The sequence below is a fragment of the Orycteropus afer genome, unplaced genomic scaffold (assembly GCF_000298275.1).
Source record: "Orycteropus afer afer isolate SDZICR_OR568_19922 unplaced genomic scaffold, OryAfe1.0 scaffold00029, whole genome shotgun sequence".
Classification (NCBI taxonomy): domain Eukaryota; kingdom Metazoa; phylum Chordata; class Mammalia; order Tubulidentata; family Orycteropodidae; genus Orycteropus; species Orycteropus afer.
The window spans coordinates 10,864,001-10,886,048 of record NW_006921616.1 but is presented as its reverse complement, the minus strand read 5'-3'; the positions used below and the strand labels follow the sequence as shown (position 1 = coordinate 10,886,048).

General features: G+C 47.3%; 1 protein-coding gene across 1 annotated transcript in view; it reads right to left on the bottom strand.

Moving 5' to 3' along the window:
- The window catches only part of ALPK2 (alpha kinase 2), a 128,467-nt gene that overhangs the window by 44,378 nt on the left and 62,041 nt on the right, over window positions 1-22,048 (bottom strand). The window contains 2 exon segments of the mRNA XM_007935549.2: window positions 2,201-2,295; window positions 2,758-6,231. Coding sequence (XP_007933740.2) covers window positions 2,201-2,295; window positions 2,758-6,231 — 3,569 coding nt within the window.

The following is a 22,048-nucleotide window of genomic DNA, read 5'->3' as shown; positions in this document are numbered from 1 at the left end:
TCAGTGGGCCTCCGCTGCCTGCTGCCTTGAGAAGGGCTTCCACCTTCCAATCGAGGGCCTGGGGGAGGGGCCAGGATACAGAACCACTCCTTCTAAGACCAGGTGGGTGTCATCCCAGATACATCCATCTGGTGTCTGAATAAGTTCCTAACTGATTCCATGTGCATAATAATGGCCTAGAAATTCCCTTGCTCTTCATTTAATAATGTCACAGTGGCTGACTGAGGGTTTGTGCTGGGCCAGGCATCATTCAAATTGCTTTGTATTTTTATGCCTTGGCGGTAGCAGAACTGCACCCCAGTTTTACAGATGAGGAAAGAGAGGCATGCAGGGGGTAAGGCATTCGTCCACGGGTATCCACTTACTAGCATAGACCAGATGTGAACCTGTGCAATGTACCTGTATGCAAAACTACCATGTTACGGCTCCCTCCCACAGGAGCCAGAACACCTGCCCGTCTACCCCTGTGCTGAGCTTTGCCTCTTAATGGGTTGCGTGTCTTGGGTGGCATTGGTGACAGTCCGTTACTACCAAATTGGGCTGGAAAAGTCTTTGATGCTCTTACCCCATTGTGTCTGGTGAGGCCCTCCCGGGATCGGGCCCACTGCCCTGCCTTGACCCTGCTTTGCTAGCCCCATGCCCTGGCAGAACGCCGTGCTTTCTGTCTGTGCAGCCCTTCAGTGCTTGGGGAGGCCATGCCACAACTAAAATCAAACTCCCCAGCCACACCTGGGGACCTGGGTTGGCGTCTGTGTCACAGGTAACTTGAGTGTGTGCAGAAATTCCAAGTCAGTTGTTTCCCCCTGGGCTGAAACCACTTTTGAGGTCTTTCAAAACGTTGTTTCATTCTCTTTTAAAGTATTTAAAAACATATGTACTAACAATACCGCTGGATAACTCCAGGCTCTTCGGAAGGCAGGTTTGGATTTAGCCCTGTATGCAATAGGGACCAAGGAGCCATTCGGGGTGAGTTGGGAATAGCAGACCCCAGCCTCTAAGACTGAGGACACTGGCTAAGCCAAGAAAGTCCCTCCCATTGAATGAAAAAGGTCCACAGCATTTCACTCCAGCACACAGACCATGTCATCTTGCTGCCGTATTTTCTCATCTGTCACGTTTCATGGAAGGGAAAGAAAAACTTGGGTATAAAAGAGGCTAAAATTTTTTTCACAAATTTCTTCAGCATCAGGGTAGGGAAAGGAGTTTGAGGCTGAAATGATTCCCTGGGCAAAGCAGAAACAATTACAAGGGCTTTGGAGGTGCTAGTGCTCTGAAACCAGACACAAGAAGACCCCAGAGGATGTTAGACTCAGGTGAGTAGGAAAAAAAATATATATATATTTAAATTGGGAAGAAAAAAATCAAGGTTAAAATTAAGTCACTGCTGTCAAGTTGGATCTGACTCATAGCAACCCCTCTTTGGGTTTCCGAGGCAGTATCACTATGGAAGTAGAGTGTCCAACCTTTTTTCCGAGGAGTGGCTGGTGGGTTTGAACTGCCAGCCTTCTGATTAGCACTCAAATGCCTTAGGCACTACGCTACCAGAGCTCCCAGGTTAAAATTAAGCCATTTAAAATCAAATTTAATGATTAAAGAGGAGAGTCCCAAAGTGTACCTTAATGTTAATCTCTTTAAATTGTTCTTAGTGTGTGGGCTATCTAATTATACTAATTAGCTACCCTGATTAATGCTTCTGTTTATCTTAGTTTTTGTTTCGTTTTGTTTTTAATAGATTAAGAAACAAAAAGAAATTACCAAACAGAAAGGAATCTTAATCACACTCCCTCAATTAAAATACCTACCTCTTAGGGTAGGAAGCAACTATGAACTCAGTGGCAATGGGTTTGGGTTTTGTTTGTTTGTTTGTTTCCCAGCTCAAACCAAACCTAGGGCTGTTGAGTCAGTTGCAACTCATGGCGGCCGGTGTTGCAGTAGAAGTGCCCCATGGGGTTTTCTTGGCCGTGACCTTCCTGGAAGCAGATGTCAGGCCTTTCTTCCGTGGTACTGCTGGGTAGGTTGGACCTGCCTGCCTTTGTGTATTAGAACTCACAAATATATGCTAGTAGTTGAATACAAATAATTTACAATCTCTGGGCACCTAAAATAACCTACAAGCAGCCTATGTCAGTGGTTCTCAAAGTATGCTCCCAGACCGGAAGCATCAGTGTCACCTGGAAACTTGTTAGAAGCAAAGGCTTACCTAAGGTATGGTAGGTAGGGCACATGCCTTGGGCGCCAGTTGAAGCGGGGCACCACTGAGCAGCGTCTATTAACCCAGAAAAGTCCGATGTCCTCCTTCAAGCATGGGAGATGCAGAGGCACAGTAAAGGGGGGGTCGGGGGGGGCACTTGTCCCTGGGAACAAATCCAATGACATTCCAAGGCACCGCAAATATGAAAGGTAGCTGACTAAGGCACCCAGACGTGAAGGTGGAAGGCATTTCTGCTGATGTGTCAACATCTGTTCATCTTGAAATTGGGGGGGGGGTGCAATTTTGAGCTTCCCCCCAGGCACTTGAATTGGGGGCAGGTACAATCTAGAGAGTGTCCAGGGAATTCCTTAGCCTCACTACACCCCTGGTGAGAGAAGCAATTTCTTGAGCCCCATCCCAGACCCGCTGAACAGATCTCTGGGGGTGGGACCCAGCAATCTGTGTTTTAACAAGCCCTCCAGGTGATTCTGAAGTCCTCTCAAATTGGAGAACCTTCTGCCTCTGTGTTCAAGCCACTTGGCTGTAACCACAGCATCAGTGCCCACCCAGTGGGGACCCAACAGAACTACAAAGTACTCAGGAGGAAAGAGGGAGTTGGCGTTGGCCTCACCGACCCCAGGTAACCGTACAGAAAGCAACAGAGCCTCACCTTTCCCTCCTCTCCGGCAAGGTGGCTCTTTTTGGTCCTTCTTCTCTGAACGTGATACCAATGGCTCGAGTTTAGGGATCTTTCCGCGAAAGCTTGAAGCCTTCCTGACATTTTCCTTCTCTTCCAGTCTCAGTCTCAAGGCTGCTACCCTGGACAGAATTTTCTTCTTTACCCCCTCAGCTATACGTCCACTTCCTGAGTTTTCTTGCTTCTTCTTGGCCTCCTCAGACCCAGTCACCGCTGGCTGGGCCTCTGGAAATTTGCCAGGTTTAGTCACCATGGGTCCTGCTGTCTCTTCTTCCCTGAACTTTTTCATGCTGCCCACAGTGCCCTGTTGACAGGGGTCGTGCAAGGACTTGGGAGCGTTCTCTGATACACAGTCTCCTGAAATGAAGGCCCAAGTAGTGGCTGGGGAGCCAGGTGAGTTTAGGGGTTTGGTTTCTTCAGTTTGAAGCTCCTCTGTTTTAGGTTCCTCGATTTTGTTGCTTGTTGAGAAGTTGGTGCTGCTTCCTTCAGGAGGAAGAAGCCCACTAGAAGAAGGCAAATGGTTAGCGCACTCGTCATCAATATTTTTGCCCCTTTCCTTCGAGTCAGAAAACACATATTGATGATTTCTTTGCTTAGCTATGTCATTCGCAGTGACATCATGAATTTGGTCTGTGGCATCAGTCTCAACTCCAACAGTGGCATGAGTCATTATTGCAAGACAGCTAGAAGGAGGTGGAGTGGGGGAAGTTACTTCTGCTTTGTTGTGTTTGCTTTGCACTGCCTCCCCAAAGCTTCTCTCACTGTCTACTTGTACTTGGTGTGTGTTGCATTCACTTGGAATTATTTCCCCACCTTTGTCAGGTCGTGGGACTTGCAAAGTGGCAGGTTGGACTTCCCCTTTTGCTTTGGCGTTTTGACTTTGTTCAGCCTGCCCTCTCTCACTGTCTCCTTGGTTCTGGTTTATGTTCTTTTCACTTGGAATGGTTTCCCCACTTCCCTCAGGATATGGAACATGCCAGATGGCAGATTGGACTTCTACTTGCTGACCCAAGTTTCCATCCTTTGGTTGACTCCCCTCTTTGGTGAGCCCTGGTGTGGATCTGGGAGGCTCTGGTTGTTCAGCCCTGGCCCACTCCATCACACCTGTTTCATCAATGGGATCAACAGATGACTCCAGGATTTGAGGGTGGGTCAGCAACTGTTTAAAGAAGGCAGGTTGATCCACCTTGAGTTGGGTCTCCTCTTGGGTTTGACTCATCTTGTTAATGTTTTTCTTCTCTCTAGTTTTGGAAGCTTCTGACAGTGAATTTGTGGTACATGATTCCTTGTCATCTATAGGGTCCACAGATGACTCCAGGGGTCTGAGTTGGCTCAAATGCTGAGAAGAAAGACTCCTTCCATCCTCACTGCTGACTGGTTCTTGATATCCATGGATTTCTCTGTTATGAACAAGGGTTGAGTGAGACTCACACTGAGGACTACTGGCTGGTACTGCTGTTTCAGTTAAGTCCAGTTCACACACTGAAGCATCTGCCTTTAGAACCTCAGATAGAGCCCAGATCCTGCCAGGAATTATGGGAACAGCTTCTGATTCCTTGTACTTTGAATCTGTTGGTTGTCTTGGTGGCCAGATTTCTGAAACAGAAGCCTCTAGAGTTATAATCTTTAGCTTATTGCCTGGTTCCCCAGATCCTGGTCCACTCTCTGTAGAGTCCTCTGGGAGATAGTTAGAGAGAGGCAGAACATTGCTTAGAGCTTGACTGTCATCTTCCACAGTACCTTCAGCCACCATGGAGATGCTTGTCCCCAGGCCTGAGCTCTGCCCTCTTTTCTCCTTAAAGTTTCTTGGTGAGTGGTCCAAGGGTGTCAAGCATATTTCCTCTTGTACAGCAGATGTTGAGGGCAAACTTTCTTGGAAACTATCTTCAGAAAGAGAACTCTGGTGAGGCGAGCTCTCTGAATGGAACTTCTTCTTTGTTTCACTTCCTTTTTCTTGGAAATTCTCTTGAAGGGTCCTGTGGTCTGCTCTGTCCACCATCTGGCTCTTATCTGTAGATTGGTTACCAATCTGAAGAAGGAAATTACTACAGAATTTCTCTCCCTCTGAGAGCTGGAGAACGTGGGCATGGGTTTCTGGTGCCCTGGGCACCATGCAAGGTATCTCTTTTATTGATTCAGCTGTGGAACCATTTAAAATATGACCCCATGGTACACTGGCAGGAAGCTGGAACACAGTTTCTTCTGGTGCCTGAGGTGAGTTCTCCTCAGTGCCATCTGCCTGGTTGTTTTCAGCAATTGAAGCAGCAAGGTACTTGGTGGGGTAGACTTTGGCAGCCATGGTCATAGCTGATGTGTCTTCACTTTCCCTCGTCACCTGAAGACCTTCAGTTAACGTTGTTGGCTTCTCCTGAGGAAATGTCACCATGGAACTAGGCTTGGGTGGTATGTCTGTGGTGTCTTTGGTCTCCTCATCTTCTTCTTTGACTTGCAAAAAAGCATTGTTCTCAGAAGAAGGAGGCTGCCTTTCCTCAAGCCCCCCTGTGTGGCTGGGGAGCGGCCTCCCCTGGTCAGTCCTTCTGCAGGCTGCCACGGAGGTGGAGCTCTCCACCTCTGCTACACTGCCCCCTGAGGTGCCTTCACAGGCCCCTTGTGAAATGGCCCAGGTGAATGTGCTGACAAAAAGCAATGGCCCGGCCTGGCTTCTGTCCTTGCCGTTTTCGCATGTGGACCGTGGAGAATCAGAACTCTGTGCGTTCAGAAGGACTTCCAGCTTCGTGTCATCAGGAGGACATAAATCAGATGCTTTGCCTTGACCATCCGCCAGCTCTGGGTCCATGGAGCAAATTTCTTGAGGTAAATATTTACCAACGGGTGCAGAGCCCATGGTATCACAACATGTCCCATGGTCACCTGCTTCAAACCTCTCCATGCCACTCACGCCTTCTCTGCTGCCTGGCCCATCAAACATATTTTCCATGGTAAGGATGGTATTTCTGAGTCCAGGGGAAGCCACAGAGGGAGCCTTGGGCTCAATGAGGTCAGCGTGACCGTCCTGGGGGCAAGGCTCTGAGAACTCACAGGGGAACACGTATCCACCCTCAGCTTCTGAAATGCCCCACTCAAGTTCCTGGTCTCCCCAGGGGCCACCAGGTGCATTGTGTCCTTTATCCAGGTCTTGTTTTTCTTCATGCTGTGGGCTCTGAGTCCAGCTTTCTACCTCCAGGTATTGGGCCAGGGATGCATTGTCCTTGTGGATCCCTCCGGAATTGGGAAGGGAGCTCCCATTGGTCCCAGTGAGTGGGGTCTCCTCCTCTACAGGCCCTGCGGATGCTGGTGTCTGGCTGAGACAGCCTCTCTCTCCAACTGTTTGCTGAATTCGCACCTAGGAAGATGAAAAGTGATATTAATAGAATTGCTTTGGAGAGAGCCCACGATGGGTCATTACTGTGATCCCCAGAGTGTTAATCCTCGGTGACCAGAACAATGGACAAGAAGAGGAGTAGGAATGATCGAAATCCAGACAGTAATCCCCAAATGCGATTTAGCTCTTAAAGACTTCCTGGAGAGCCGCGACTGTGGACAGCTGTGTGGTCCAGGGGCCCTTGGTCACATTCCCCAGTACAAGTAAAAAGCCTCCTGTGATCATATTTATTAAATTATTTTTCCTTTCTCAGGGAAAAAAGATGGAAATGACAAATCGAATGGTAATGGTTGGATCCAGTAAGACACAGCAAGAGCTGCATGTGTCTTTTCAGAAAGATCACTTTCACATGATTAGAACAAATGAAACGTGGTGCTTGCGAAGTAGTAACGCATTCCCGTGTCCCAAATGTGTGACACCTTGCTGGTTCCGAATGTTACTAAAGATCAGAGAGCCCTGTCCATTGAACCTGCCTCTGATGAAGCAGTGGTGTTATGATTGGCCATTGGCAGTGCCTATCAGTTCTGACCCTGGTAAGGTTTGTAAGGACCCTGGGATGCCTCCCCCAGTTTGAATCAGATGCCCCAGGCAAACCCACTCCCACAAAAAGTAGAAGATTCAGAACTGCTTGGGTTTTGGAGGGAAGAAAAAAGAAGGAAGAGAGGAGGGAAGGGAGGGAGAGATAGAAGGGAGAGGTGGAAGCGACAGAGTGAGCAGCGCAGGGAGGAGGAAGAGAGAAAAATCTCACATCTTGAGGACAGAAGCCAGTCTTGGTCTGATGTGAATGCTGTGCGATGTTGGCTGTTGCTCATCAGCTAGATTCTTATCTCTGGAAACTTTTAGCTCACAGATTATTTTAAAACCAAGCCAAACAATATTATGTCTAGCCAAGGAGAAGGGACTTGCTGTCATTGTTGAAAGCAGCAGAACCTGTGCCCCCCAGGGCTCCTGTTGGTGCTGCCCCTTTCAGACGTGCAGCGAACAGGTGGTCGGCTCAAAGCAAGGAGGAGACGGAGCTGTTTGCCCTGTGTAGACAAGATGGAGCCAAAACGTTCCTGTCCACAGGGCAACCCCAGAGGCCCAGTGACGACCCTCATAAATCACGTGTGAGAATCCTCTTGCTACCTTGTGATCAGTCCCTTCACAGAGATAGCCAGTGGGGAGTAAGATGAGAGCCTAACCACATCCCTTTCCACGCTCTCCCAAGGCAGCCAGTGACTTCCACATTTTCTCCTGGAAGCTTCCTCTGATGTTCCCTTAACTCATTGGCATGAAAATACTAACTGAGCCACGTATGTACCCCAAAGACTTGAGACAGGGACTCAAACACTAGTGTTCATTGCAGCATTATGTACAGTAACCAAAAGATGGAAATAACCTGTGTCCATCACCTGACGAGTGGATAAACAGCATGTGGTATCCACACAATGGAATACTTTCCAGCCACAAAGAGAACTGCAGTTCTGACGCACAATACAACATGAGTGAACCTTGAGAACATTGTGCTGAGTGAAAATAAGTCAGACAAAAGGACAAACACAGTATGACTCCACTTAGATGAAGTATCTAGAATCGGCAAATACGCAGACAGGAGCCTTGGTGGTTGCCAGGGGCGGGGGGGGTGGCGGGGAGCTGTTGCTTGGCAGTCTCTCTGTGGGAGATGGGAGACTTTTGGAGGTGGACAGTAGTGATGGCAGCACAACGTGGTGAGTGTAACTCATGTCACTAAATTGTACACCTGAAAATGGTTTGAATGGCACATTTTTGTTATATATGTATTTTACCATAATAAAGTTAGGGGGAAAAAAATCACAGGAGCTAGCTGAAGGGGCTTTCATTGCCTAAAGTTTGAGCATAAAAAAAAAAATTAATGATTAAAACAAAAAAGAAGAAAGGAAAAAGCTAACTGAACAAGAGGAAATGGTATGATTTCCTGTGTTATAAACTCCATGTGGCCTGGAACCATTCATCAATTCAATGACTATCTTTTGAATGGCTCCAGTGTATCAAGAGTGTTCCAGGTAACAGGGATACAAAATGGGCACCCCACCAGCTCCGTGGAACTCCCATTCTGTATTGTAGTCAGTGCCTATTATAGCAGTTAGCACACAGTTGGTGCTCTGTCCACCACCCGTCTGTTAGTTTGTCGTGCTGTGGTAGCTTGCATGTTGCTATGACACTGAATGCTATGCCACTGGAGTTTCAAATACCAGCAAACTCGCCCACAGTGAACAGGTTTCAGCAGAGGTAGACTAAGACAAAGTAAGGCCTGTCGATCTAGTCCCCAAAATTAGCCAGTGAGTACCCTGTGGGTCACAATGGAACGCTGTCCAATATGCAGCTGGAGGAGGGGCCTTGTAGGTTGGAAAGTCCTGCCCAAGAGCTGCAACGATGGGCTCAAACATACCAACGATCGATGGAGAAGGTGGCGCAGGACCAGGCAGTGCTGCCTGAGGTCGACTAGACAGCAACTAGCAATAAGTGCCCTGTAGATATTTGTCGAAAGAACAAGTAACTGAATAAACTCGGTGCCCCCTGAGATGGCTTTACCCAGCGTCATTCACTAAAGGGCTGGACTTCATCTGTTCCCCACTGTGGAGTAACCCTGTTTTAAAGGAGATGTCTAACCATGAGCAGAGGCACTGTGTTACACATCCTGGGGTTTCTGAAAAAGAGAGACATTATTTGCTCTCTTTCCTATGTCTTCCCTTTCTCATCACATTAAAAAGAAAAGAGTGAACAAGAAAGATAATTACTGGAAATAAAGAAACAAGTTTTGTTTTAAGTGTTGAGGAGATGCATGGCTTCAGCTCTCTACCTGAACTCTATAACACGTGTAAAGAGTGTTCTTGGCGTCTGCCATTGTGGTTCAGGTTTTTAAGAAGGAGCTAGAGCCCTTGTGGCGCAACAGTTAAGTGCTTGGCAGCTAACTAAAAGGTTTGCAATTCAAGACCTGGTGATCTGCTTCCATAAAGATTACAGCCTAGAGAACTCTATGGAGCAGATACTCCATCACGTGGAGTCACTATGAGTTGAAATCTACTCAATATCACCTAACAACAACGTGGCACACATATACCAAACTATTACACACAGGAGGGACCGGGCCCTGAAGAAAGATGCCATGCTTGGTAAAGTTAGAGGGTCAGCAAAAAGGCAGAAGATCCTCACCGAGATAGATTGATACAACAATGGTTTTAAGCCTAACAATGATTGTGAGGATGGTGCAGGGCCAGTAATGTTTATTCTATTGTACATGGCGTTGCTGTGAGTCGGAAACGACTTGACGGCACCTAACAACAAGAGCAGCAGCATTAAGCACAGAAAGCGTGGGTAGCTTCTTGGTCCTGCTTTGGGATGGGAATGGAGACTGCCCAATCCAAAACACTGCTTCCCCCCTCTGGCCCTCCCACTCTGCCTGAATGTCTGTTACCTGTGTCAGTCCTTTATTTTAAGGTCCTGCCATCATCGCATTCTCACCAGGGCCAATAGACATTTATGGAATAGTCTGCATGTGTGGAATTCTCTGCCAGGCACTGGACAGTTTTTTCCAAAGGGCTCCAGTTAAAAAGCCACTGTGTCACTGACTGGGATGGTTTGTTTATTCCTACCCATCTGTCTTAGTTTCTTAGTGGTGTTGGAACAGAAGTACCACAAGTAGGTGGCTTTGTAGAGCAGAAACTCATCTTCTCCCAGGTCTGGAGGCTGGAAGAATGAATCAGGCCTCGGCAGTGTTGCTGCCTTCCTTGGAGTTGGCCCCAGGTGTTCCTTGGTTCCTTGGCTCCTTGGCTTGATACCCCTCACATGGTGTCTTTCTTCCCTGGTGTGCAGGTGTGTGTCTGTCTATAATCTGGTCTTTTAACTCAGAAGGGCTTAGATTTAGAGGCCAGCCTACTCAGGTATGACCTAATTAACATAACAAAAAAACCTATATCCACAGATAATACACCAAAAAACCAAACTCACTGCTGTGGAGTCAGTTCCAACTCATAGCGATCCTTCCTTGGGTTTCCTAGGCGGTATCTCTATGGAAGTACATCACCCAGTCTTCCTTTCAAGGAGTGGCTGGTGGGTTTGAACTGCCAGCCTTCTGGTTAGCAGTCACATGCGTTAGGCACTATACCATACTCCCATCCACAGATATATCAAAAAAAACAAACTTAACTGCCGTGGAGTTGAATCCATCTCATAGCAACCCCTCCTTGGGTTTCCAAGGTGGTATCACTACAGAAGTAGATTCCCCAACCTTTCTTCCAAGGAGTGGCTGGTGGGTTTGAACCACCAGCCTTCTGGTTAGCAGTCAAATGCCTTAGGCACTATGCTACCAGAGCTCCATCCACAGATACAGGGATTAGAATTCCAACGACTATGTTGGGGAAACTCAAGTTAATCCATAACACATCACATTATTGATCATGATCACATCAACAGAGTAATAAACTGGGCCTCAAAAGAAATACTATCTGGAGAAGATGGAGCGCAGGACAAGTAATTTTGATTAGGGTAAATAATCACTGTAGCTGTGGTATCATACCTTCTCACAAAGCAGTTATTTCCCCTTAAATTATACTCCTTCACTTTTTTTTTTTTTTTAATGGTGGATACTGCCTAAGGCTGTGAGTGCTAATCAGAAGGCTGGCGGTTCAAACCCACCAGCCACTCCTTGGAAGAAAGGTTGTGCCATCTATTTCCACTGCCTTGGAAACCCAAGGAGGGTCACTATGAGTCGGATCCAACTCGATGGCAATAAGTTAGAGTTAGTGAGTGAAGCCTCATATGTAAAGAAATATGATGACTCCCAACCTGTAAATTCTTCCATTCAACAAGTATTTGTTGAACATGTACTTTACACTAGACACTGTTCTAAGCACTTCTGAAACTCCATCAGTGAACATAATAAAGAGTGCTGCCCTTTTGGAAGTTATGATCATGCACCAAACCATGTGAGTGGTCTTCTGCTGAAGTGAAACTCCATAAATTTGACTTCAGCCAATGGAATTTTCTCACAGTAGTCTTTTAACAGCCCTGTATGTACAAGTCAAGGCCTATAGCATCTGTTCCAAGGACAGGTTGCTCGGGACTTACTTAGAGGTCAGTTCACACAGACAGGGAAACCACAGCCTCATATCTTGAGAATGAGTCAGACCTTTCTTCTAAGAGTAGACCTCTTAGCGTAAAATATGCCAGCTTCTCTATTCTCGCAATGGGTGGGTGGCGAGACCCGGCAGCTTTGCTGTATGAGGAAACTGTTCTCCTTCAGGTGGCAAGGGGGAGGCTGTGGGTCTCTAGGAGGAAGCCCAGCTTGGTATGTAGACTTGGAGGACTGGACACCTAAGTTCATAGCCTAGCTTCTTCTGATGTTACATACCTGACCCCACGTAACCTCTGTGAACTTCTGTCTCCTCTTCCAGCGCTAACCACATGCATGTCACAGCCATCATGTCAAGTGCCTGGCAGACTGCCTGGGACACAGGAGGCACTCTATGACACATCAGTCCCCTGGTTCTCTATAAAGACACTTGCAGCTCAGAGAAAATTGAGCAGCCCCAATGAGCAGTGTACTGAAGGGCTCTCAGTGGGCATTCTCATTGGGTCCATAAAATAAATTTGAAACAGTGATGCCATCACCTCATCTTTTCTGATGAGGTGGAATAGTCTGGGTCCAATCAGGAAACAGCAACCACACACAGAGGAAACTGGGAAAGTTTAACACAAAGGATGTTTGATTTGATAGAAGTGTCACTAAGAGATCTGTGAAATAGAAGTTTTGCTTTATGAAAACAGAGTCCTGTTGCCCATGACACTAAAGGTCATCTTATTAAATGTTAGAAACCTGCAGTGTAGTAAATTACTTTGTGTGGCTTTTCTACCCATAAGTCTTTGTAAACTCCAAGGTGGAATTTGCTATGAGCAACCAGGAGCTCCTAATTGCTGAAGGTGTCCACTTGGAGTATTTCTGTTGGGAGTGGCACAAAACAATGTTCTGGGAGGTGCCCACTCTCTCTCAGATGCTTAGAGTTCTGATGCTATAATTGGCTAGTTTGACCACCCTGTGGGCTCTAAAGGAGACCTCCTGGAGGCAGAACTCTCTCTGACTGCTGGTTGAGGAAGACGTGCTGCTGAAAGAGACACGGGCTCCTGAGACACGCGTTGCTGGGAAAGAGACGCAAGAGACACGCATTGCTGAGTGAGACACCGAGGGACCAGCACTGCTGGGAAAGAGACTGTGAGGGACTCTTGGCTGAGGGACGGTGGGCTGGGAGAGAGACTGAGCATTCTTCCTGAACTTGAGTTGTAGCCTGGTGCTTCCCTAATAAACCCTGTAATCTGTGAGTTCTGTGTGGCCATTGCAGCGAATTATCGAACCCAGGAGAGAGGTGGTGGGTGCTTTGGGAGGAACGGTTGGTGAAAGGGCTGGAGGGAGGCATCATGTTTGGCCTTGCAGTAATAGGCCTTGGGTTACTGCTGGTAATCCTGTCTTCCTCTTGTGAGATTAGAGGAGGTCAGAACATGTGGCCTCCTTGCCGTTTTTGCAAAACCTATTGCTGTATAATCATGAATATATATAAAATTGCTGATGCCTGTGGTTCAAAATGCCAGAATACTCCTTGGAAGAGAGAATAGCCAGATTTCATCTCTCATACTTTGGTCATGTTGTTAGAAGGGACCAGTCCCTGGAGAAGGGTATCATGGTGGGTAAAGTGAAGAGTCAATGAAAAAGGGGAAGGCTCTCAATGAGATGGATTGATGTAGTGGCTGCAACAGTGGGCTCAAGCATGGTAATGGTTGTGAGGATGGTGCGGGACTAGGCCGAGTTTTCATTCTGTTGGACATAGGTTCGCTGAGCAGAACTGACTCCACGGCACCTAACAACAATACTTATAGCTATGCCTTGAACTATACTCAATGTAAAGGTAGCTTTTGTCATACAAAAGACTAGGCTTCCTGGTCTGCTAGAACCCCTGAGACCATGGCCCTTAGACACTCTTCAGGCCTGGAACTGAGCTCACCCCTGTGGCTCAACTTTCTACCAAATGACAGGCCTATCAGGTGAACAGTAATACCAAGGAGGTATGCACACCTTAGAACCATCAGCGTATGAGATCAGAAGGGCAGCATTTGCCCAGGATAAAGCTCAGCTGGCAGGAAGGGATAGGAAAGAAGGATGAAGGGAAATGGTAACCACAGAGGGGAAGTGGGCAGAGTGCTGTTACACTGTAGGGGTTGCAATGAATGTCACAAACAAAGTGTGTATAAGTTGTTGAATGGAAAACCAATTTGCTCTGTAAACTTTCACCCAAATCACAGTTTAAAAAAGAATAGAAAATCCTAATTGGAAAAAAAAAAGGAAGAAGAAGAAGTAGCTTATCTTGTTTCACATAATTGTATTTAACGGATCAGGCGACTGAAACACTTGAAACTTAATCTTTCAGAAGATGAATGGACGCGTCTTGTTTCTGAGCCTCCAGGGGTCTTGCAACCATGGCTCAGTGATCTTCTGAGACTCCTATTTGAGCACATTCTGCTCCCTTCTAAGATTGATGTTTTCTGATGTGATCATCAACCAACCAATCAAAAAGTGTGTGTCCAAAGTTCCTGATGAAATTATATACAAGGACCCTGAAGATCTTGATCAACCAGAGCACTGATTTCCTCAGTAAAGACGTGCTGCCCAACCTTAAAGATGCCTATTAAACCTGCACAGCAATCTGTTAGTGGTGTTCTGAGCTGTTTATTTCTGACAGATCTAAGGACACTCTTCGTGGTACCCCGTGGCTGAAGGTGAGGGCCAGGCAAGGACAAACTGGGCAGTGGTTCAGACCTCGTTGGAGAAGGCGGTTAGGCCACCAGATAGCAGAGAGGTTTGCTGGTTTGGCCAGGCCGGGGCTGGGCTGGGGTTGTTAGCAAGCTTAGGCCACCCTTCAGAGAGCACGTGGTCGGCAGCCAGCGGCATGGGTGGGTGCGCAGGGGGAGTGTGGGTCCCAGCAGCGGCAGATGACTTCTGAGCATGTGGGTAACACAGGGTGAGAGTAGGGGCTGGCAGAAGGAACCACTGCCCTGAGTGCTCCGAGCAATGGACAGGCCAGAGGGAAGCTTGCTAAGGGAGTCTGGGCATCAGTACAGGCAGGAGGCCTTTGGTGTGACCAGGTCATACAGGGCTCTGATTTCCAAGGAGGGAGAAATGCAGAAAGGTTAACACTAGGCCAAGGCTGTAGGTCCCCGGTGATATAAACGGTTAACAAACAGTTAATGTGCTAATGCTGCTAAACAAAAGGTTAGAGGCTCGAGTCCATCCAGAGGCACCTGGGAAGAAAGGCCTGGTGATCTTCTGAAAAATCACCATTGAAACACTATGGAGAGCAGGCCTACTCTGTTACACGTGTGATTGCCATGAGTCAGAACCACCTTGATGGTAACTGGTACAGGTGGACCGAGGTTGCAGAGGGACTGCACTCTGGGTCCTGGAGCTGGGTGGGCCCTACCCCCCATGTCATTGGTCCTCACCAGCACTGGACATTGCAGGAAACCTCTTCTTCCCGCCAGGGCCTTCCAGCACCCTGTCACTGAGAAAGTTTAGCATCGTGCTTACTTTCAAGGAAGTGAAGGGTGCATCCAGAGCTGAGACAAGAAACAGAACTGATCCAGGACATCACTGATGTTCAGTGGCTGGACATCCTCCTGGGGGCTCTCACAGTGTGGTAGTTCAGTTTGTGTGTCAACATGGCTGGGCCTGGTTGAGTGGCTGGGCAGCTGGTGGTAGTTATTCCCCATGAGGAGACTGGCAGTCACCTCCATGGTGGGATCTCCCACAAGCAGCTGAGTAGCTGCCTTCAGGATTTGGTCTGCTTTCTGTATACAGCAGCCCGCTATACTCTGCCTACCTTGGGACTTATAATGGACTTAAGTTAATGGCCTGCCGTGTGGTTTGGTAACATCAGGACTGTGCCTTTTTTACTTGTCAACCTTGGGGCTTCTCAGCTTCAGCAGCCAGCAGCTGTCTGAGTGAAGAAATGCCTCTAGCTCCAGTGGGCTGGGAGCAGGAGGCAGAGCTGGACCCCATGGTTGAGGGGCTTTCACCCAGCCCCTAGAGCCTGGCACTTTGAACTTGGATGTAAAGCCTCCAAATTGTAAGAATAAACTCCTGTTTGTTAAGGCCATCCCATTCATGGTATAGTCCTGTCAGAGTGGCACCAGGAAACCAGAACACCCAGAGACAGAACCAGGATTTCAAGCTAAGTCTTTCCGGCTAAAACGGCCTTTCCAGCCCACCTTTTCTAATAAGAGAAGTTATTATAAACTCCACCAGAGGGCTGGGAACTCCCCTTAATTTAAGTCTAGAACTGCTGCCTGCCTGAGACACTCTGGATATGACGCGATACCAGCTGCTGTGGATTTGAGTCTCCGTGTGCAGAGTAGGACTGTGCTCCATAGGGTTTTCAGGGAAGCAGACTGGCAGGCCTGCCTTCCAGAGTGCCTCTCGGTGGGTTTGAACTGCCAGCCTGTGGTTAGCAGTCGAGTACTTAGCCCATTACATCACCCAGGGACTCCGGAAACACTACAGCAGTCCTTATTACATTGCACGCTACGTGGCCATCTGCTTATTTGCTTCCCTCCAGAGCCTAAGGACCAGGACCCTGTATTACTTGTTTCTGAATTTCCAGATCCTGGCAAAGAGTAAAGGAGCACTCTGCAGGACAAAAGGCCTCGCTGGAGGTCTGCTCCCCTAAAGATTACAGCTTAGGAAGCCTTATGGGGCAGTTTCACTCTGTTCTGTAGGGTGGCTATGAGTTAAAATTGACTGGAAGGCACCTAACAACCACAAGCACGGAGTAAGGGCTCACTTAATTTTGCTGAATGAAGAAACAGGTGAATGAATACAAAGAAGGGAAAGGGTAAATCAAAGTTAGTAGCACTTCCCAGTCGCTTCTGGAAAGCAGCTTTAGGCTTGAAAATTTACACTCTGTTTGCACAGGGCTTTCTACCCCACCCTCGACCCAGCATGCCTCGGATCCTGCAAACACTGTTGGCCTTTCCAAACTTCTGCCTCCTCCGTGTGTCTGCCACGAATCTGATACAAAGATTTGTTGCCTCTTTGGCCACTCCATGGGGTTCAGGGTTACATTCTTCATCATTAATGAAACTCTCCTGGATGCCAGCAAAGTGCATGACACTAATTTGAGTGACTAACAATAGAAGGTGGTATGAGATAAGATCCCTCTTCTCAAATAGCTTATAATCCAGTTGAAGAGACAAGGTGTACATGGAATAGATAAATAACAATTCTTGACAAGTTACGCTGATGGCCAAGTGGATGGAACCTAACCGTGCTTCGCCAGGACAGGAAGGAAGGTCACCACCGAATCTTTCTCTTCCATCCAGTGAGGATATCCCTGCAGTGCAAACACCAACAGCTGCACTCGTACATCAGCTGTGTCGATTCTTAGATTATCCTTGAACAATTCAGAGATCATTTCATGGATGACCTCTGCTGATTCGAGCAGGCAGACGTGTAGCCAAGCTTGGTTGACTAACTCAACAGCATTCCCCATCACCATCTCTCTTGCTGCCTCCAACAAAGGAGGCTGGAAGACCAGATACTCTCCCAACATTGTGTATAGCTTGATGGGGCCAAGGGCTCTGTTCTAGCTAATGAAACGTAAGAGGGATTCCACTCATGAGCTGCTGGAGAAGTTTTGCTTTCCTTATAAAAATACAGATGGCAGATACCCTCCTCATCCCCTTCCTTCTTCCTTTATTGTGATGTGATGCCTGGTGCTACGACCATCATTTCTTAGTCATGAGAAAGGAACGCCAACCCACTGTGGCTGGTAAAATAGAAAGACAGAAAGCTTGGCTGGAGCTTGTGGGCAACATTGAGCTACTAGCACAGTGAGACATTCTACCTCCAGACTTCTTGTTAAGTGAACAAGAGTCCTAGTGTTCTCGGTCACTGTTAGTTGGCCATTCTGTTCACTGCAGCTAAAAGCATTCCTAGCTGATAAAGAGAAAACAACATTGCTGAGGGGTGAGTAGAAAGGCGTGTAAGGTCTATCCTGGAGCCCTTTGGAGGCACTGGGCAATGTCTGGGAAGAACTTAACTTGAAGGACAATGTCACAGAGGGCAAGGGGTGTGACTCCTGGGAAGGGAACTGGAGGGGATAGTCAGAATGCCAAGGGATCAAAAAGGCCTGAGGCAAGGTGAACCAAACTGGAGTCAGGGAGGGGATGGAGAAATGTGAGAAGTTGTATCAAAGGAGAGTGGAGATGTTTCCAGAGGCCAAGTACAAGCTTACAGGGCCAGGAGAATCAAGCCACTTAATTCCCTTGCTTCAGCTGGAACCACAAGTGTCCCACCATGAGAACTTTTCTTTCTCTAACTCCTGTCTCTTTTTCATGGTCCTTCCTCCTTACTTGGATTTGGTACACATAGCACCATGTCCTTCAACAGCTGTCTGCACACCACCAATTTTCTCTCTTGGTTCCAGGAACCTTTAAAAGGGACCTTTCCCATTCTCCAGCCATCTGGGGCTGCGGTGGCCTTGCCCACAGCTAACCTTTCCTAAATATCTGCTGAGCCTCACCACAGGCACCGTGTCATTTGGCCATTTGTCATTATAGATCAAATCCATACCACCTGGGGGTGTCAAACTGAAAATAGATAGCCCTGTCCCCAGCCAAAGGAAGCTTAAAGGCAAACTAGAATATTTCAAGAACTTGAGTTTATTTTTAGGAGCTGCCTGGCTGACCAGCAAGAAGCTTCACTGAAGGCTGTGGATGTGAAATAAACACGTAATGGAGTGGAGGGCTGTGCCTGGCTTGATTCTCATCTGAAGCCCCCAGTCTGGATCCTTGATCCCAGCACCCTTGCCATTGGCCTGACTCATCTTCATTCCATTCCCTGCTACGAGAAAAGAAGCCTTCAGCCACTTGCTGTTACAGTCCTGTCCTGATTTCTTGGGAAAGTTGTGTAGTTTGTAAAATACCGATTTGATCTCAGATTCAGAGAGAGCTACATTCCCAGGGCATGTCCTCTTTCCCACGTGTCCCTTGGTGAGTCTGCATTGTTGGATGGTACGACTGAGAGGGCACTGGAGCACAAGTCAGGAGCTTTCCTTGTTTACTGTGCATCCCAGGGGATGTGAGGTAAGTACTACTAGTAGTAGTTGTCATCGTCGTTGTTAGCTGTGGTCAGGTTGGCCTCTGGCAGATGGTGACCCCACGCACGATGGAAGAAAACATTGCCCAGTCCTGCACCGTCCTTGTGACTGGTTGTGGATCAGATCATTGTGACTCATGGAGTTTTTGTTGGCTAATTTTTCAAACGTAGATTACCAGGCCATTTGGCCTAGTTATCCACCTTCCAGGAGGGTGACTTTGGAGAAGTCACTGAACCTCTCTGAATCTGTTTCATCCCCAGTAAAAGGTGAGGGTTACAGAGGATCTCTAGGTCTCTATATTGGATTGAATAGTGTCTCTGAAAACTTCATGTCCATCCAGAACCTTAGAATGTGACTCTATTGGAAATAGGTTCTTTGCAGATGTAATTAGTTAAGGTGCAGCCCTTCTGAATTAGAGTTTGGCCTAAATCTAATGACTGATGCCTTAATAAGAGAAAGGAGGTTTGGACACATGGACACAGAGGGAAGGCCATGTGAAGACTGAGGCCGAGATTGGAGTGATAGACCCACAAGCCAAGGATTGCCAGCAACCACCAGAAGCTAGGAAGAGGAAGGAAAGGGATTCATCCTGAGAACCTTCAGAGGGAGCGTGGCCCTGCCAACAGCCTTGACTTGTAGCCTCCAGGACTGTGAGAGAATGCATTTCTGTTGCTTGAAGCCACCCAATTGGTGGACAGTTTTATTCTGTGAACTGCTATCATGTAAACAACACAAGCATAGAAATGGGGCTCATACCTCATCCTCCATTTGGAAGCAGATTCTCTTTGATGCTTAAGGCTTCCATATCAAACCTTTAAGGAGAACACAAGCATGTCATCATACATGGTCCAAACCAAGAATGAGCAAGTGGGACCTCCATAGAGGGCCAGGGGAGAAACCGTGGGCTGGAGAGTGAACCACCCTGAGGCACCTGCTCTTGGGAGTCCTCCTCTTTGTTGCCTCCCTAACCTCTTGGGTTCTCTATCCCAGTAAGTCTTCATCTTTCTGACAGTTGGCACTGTGTCAGCACATGGGCCTTGAAGCTGGATCCTGCAGAGTTCTGCAGGAACTGTAAGTTCAGGCTTACAGACCTGGTCCAAGCCATAGAGAATCATCACAGTCACAGAACAGAAGATGTGAGGCCATGCACACCCCTAATCTTTCTAAGTTGTTAAGAGATACAAACTGCTTTGAAGATCCAAGGGAAGTTTTGAAGATCCAAGGGAAGTTATGGATTCTTCTTGGTATAATTTAGGGGATAATTTCAGGGGATACAGACTCCCTTAAGCCCACAGATCCCCTTCTGCGGTCTCACAGACCCTCACAATGAATCTATGATGTAATTCATGAGCCTGGGAGTGGGTGACCTGGTATTGTTTACTCCCTACAGACTGAAACTTAGATGCAGATTTCAAACTGGATAATGAGGGGAAAAAAATTAAACCTTAGTCAGATTCTAGGAGAGTATTTTCAAGTCAATCTCTCTCTTCACAGTTCCTCTTTACACTTGTGAGCAAAATCAAAACCAAGGTCATAGCAATTACTGTACTGAACCGACAATAATAAATCGTACAAAGCAAGTTCTTGTAAACTTTAGAAACAGGAAACACTCGTCACAGTTACTATACCAGTCCTTGGCCTGTTGAGCGTGGGCTTCAAAGTATACAGCAGAGATGATTTTTGCCACCTGGAAAATCTGGATATAAATATTAGGCAGGTAACCTGGCTTGGAGGGTCGTCACCAAAAGATAAGGAGAAAATATGTCAGCCTAAGGGGCTTGGAGCTTGAAGATCCTTTGAGATCCCATCTCTCTCCTCTAGTAAGTAATTAAGAGAGCCATATATTCTCAGATTTGGCTTCTGGACCAGAGGAATATGTCCTCTCAGCCAGTGTAGTTTCCTGAGGGTCCAGTTACCCAACAAGCGTTAACAATTACCTGATTAGATTTAGAGACAGGTCTATCCAGCAGAGGAAGCAAAATTTCCCAGGCTAGAAAGACCCATGAGAGTGAGAATGGGGCCAGTCTTGTTAAGCTTGGTGTCTGACACGGTGTAAGGCACATAGTAGGTGCGCAAAAATAGTTTTGTCAAGTGAGTCAGTCTCCATCCAGCCTGTTCTTGGCCAGTGTCCCTTTGCCAAGCTATGCAGGACGTCTTTGCCTCTTCAGAGTCAAGTTCTCTTCTCTCACCCTGTCAAGTTCTCTATTGAGACAGTGCTTTCCTACCTGAAAAACTGTCACGGAGACCTGTGCTTTGGTTAATGTGTAGGATCCACCACATCAAAACGCAGGGGCAGTGGTGGCTCAGTGGCAGAATTCTCGCCTTCCATGCGGGAGACTCGAGTTTGAGTCCCAGCCGATGTGCCTCAAGCCCAGCGACCACCCGTCTGTCGGGGAAGCTTGTGTGTTGCTGTGATGCTGCACAGGTTCCTGTGGAGCTTCCAGGCTGAGACCAACTGAGAAAAAAGGCCTGGAGGTCTAACGCCAACAAATCGGCCAGTGAAAAGCCAATGGATCACAGTGTTCAGATCCCATTGTGTACGACTCCAGTGAAGCCAGGGCTGTCTCTACGACAGCTGATAACGGAGTAAGGCACACTTCTCCAACACCAGCTTGGTTTGCTTGGGGCTTCTCTGGATCTACAGTAAAGCCATTAGTCCTCTCTTGAGGAGAGAGGGGCAGAAAAAGAAAGATAGGTGGATAGATAAATACATGCACATCTTTTGTTTTAGCCATGAACAACTAAGATTAAAAATATAAGGGCACCCAGAAGACATAATAATGCCAATCAGCATTAATACCAACTGTAGCTGGGCACCATCTACTAACCTAAAGTTGGGCCATTCAAACCCACCCAGTTGTACCATGGAAAAAAGTCCTAGGGGACTGCTTCTGTAAGGATTACAGCCAAGAAAATCCTATGGAGTAGTTCTACCCTGTCACACGTGGTGTCACCATGAGTCAGAAGTGACTCGACAGCAGTGAGCACGTACGTATAGAGCTGGGCACCACACCAGACACAGAAGGTGCCTATGGAGTTGGGGCCGTCCAATTCAATGTGGGCACACAGCTGTAAAATTACAGCATGCAACTGAAAGGTTAAATTTAAAACACCAACACTTTAAAGTTGAAGAAAATCAAGGATAGGGTGAGGACTAGTGAAAACTTGACCAGGAATGCAATGACTGTTTACTCGAGTCATCAAAATCTGTTTTTCTCCTTGTGGATGGGAGGAACATTCATGACTCATGGAGAAGTTTCTGGGAAGTTGAAGTTGTTGGGAAAGTCCTTTGAGGACCAAAGAAGAAAAATTATGTAGGATTCAAACCTATAATTTGAACTGGGAAGACCAAGAATACATTGAGTTGATGTTTATGCACACACACACACACACACACAAAAAAAATCACTGCCTTTGAGTTGGATCCGACTCATAGTGACTCCTCCTTGGGTTTTTGAGGCAGTATCACTATGGAAATAGGTTGTCCAATCTTCCTTCCGAGGAGTGGCTGGTGGATTTGAACCACCAGACTTCTGATTAGCAGTCAAATGCCTTAGGCACTATGCCACCAGAGCTGCTATTTGCACAGGTGGGCTTGAAAATCCAGACACTACTCAGAT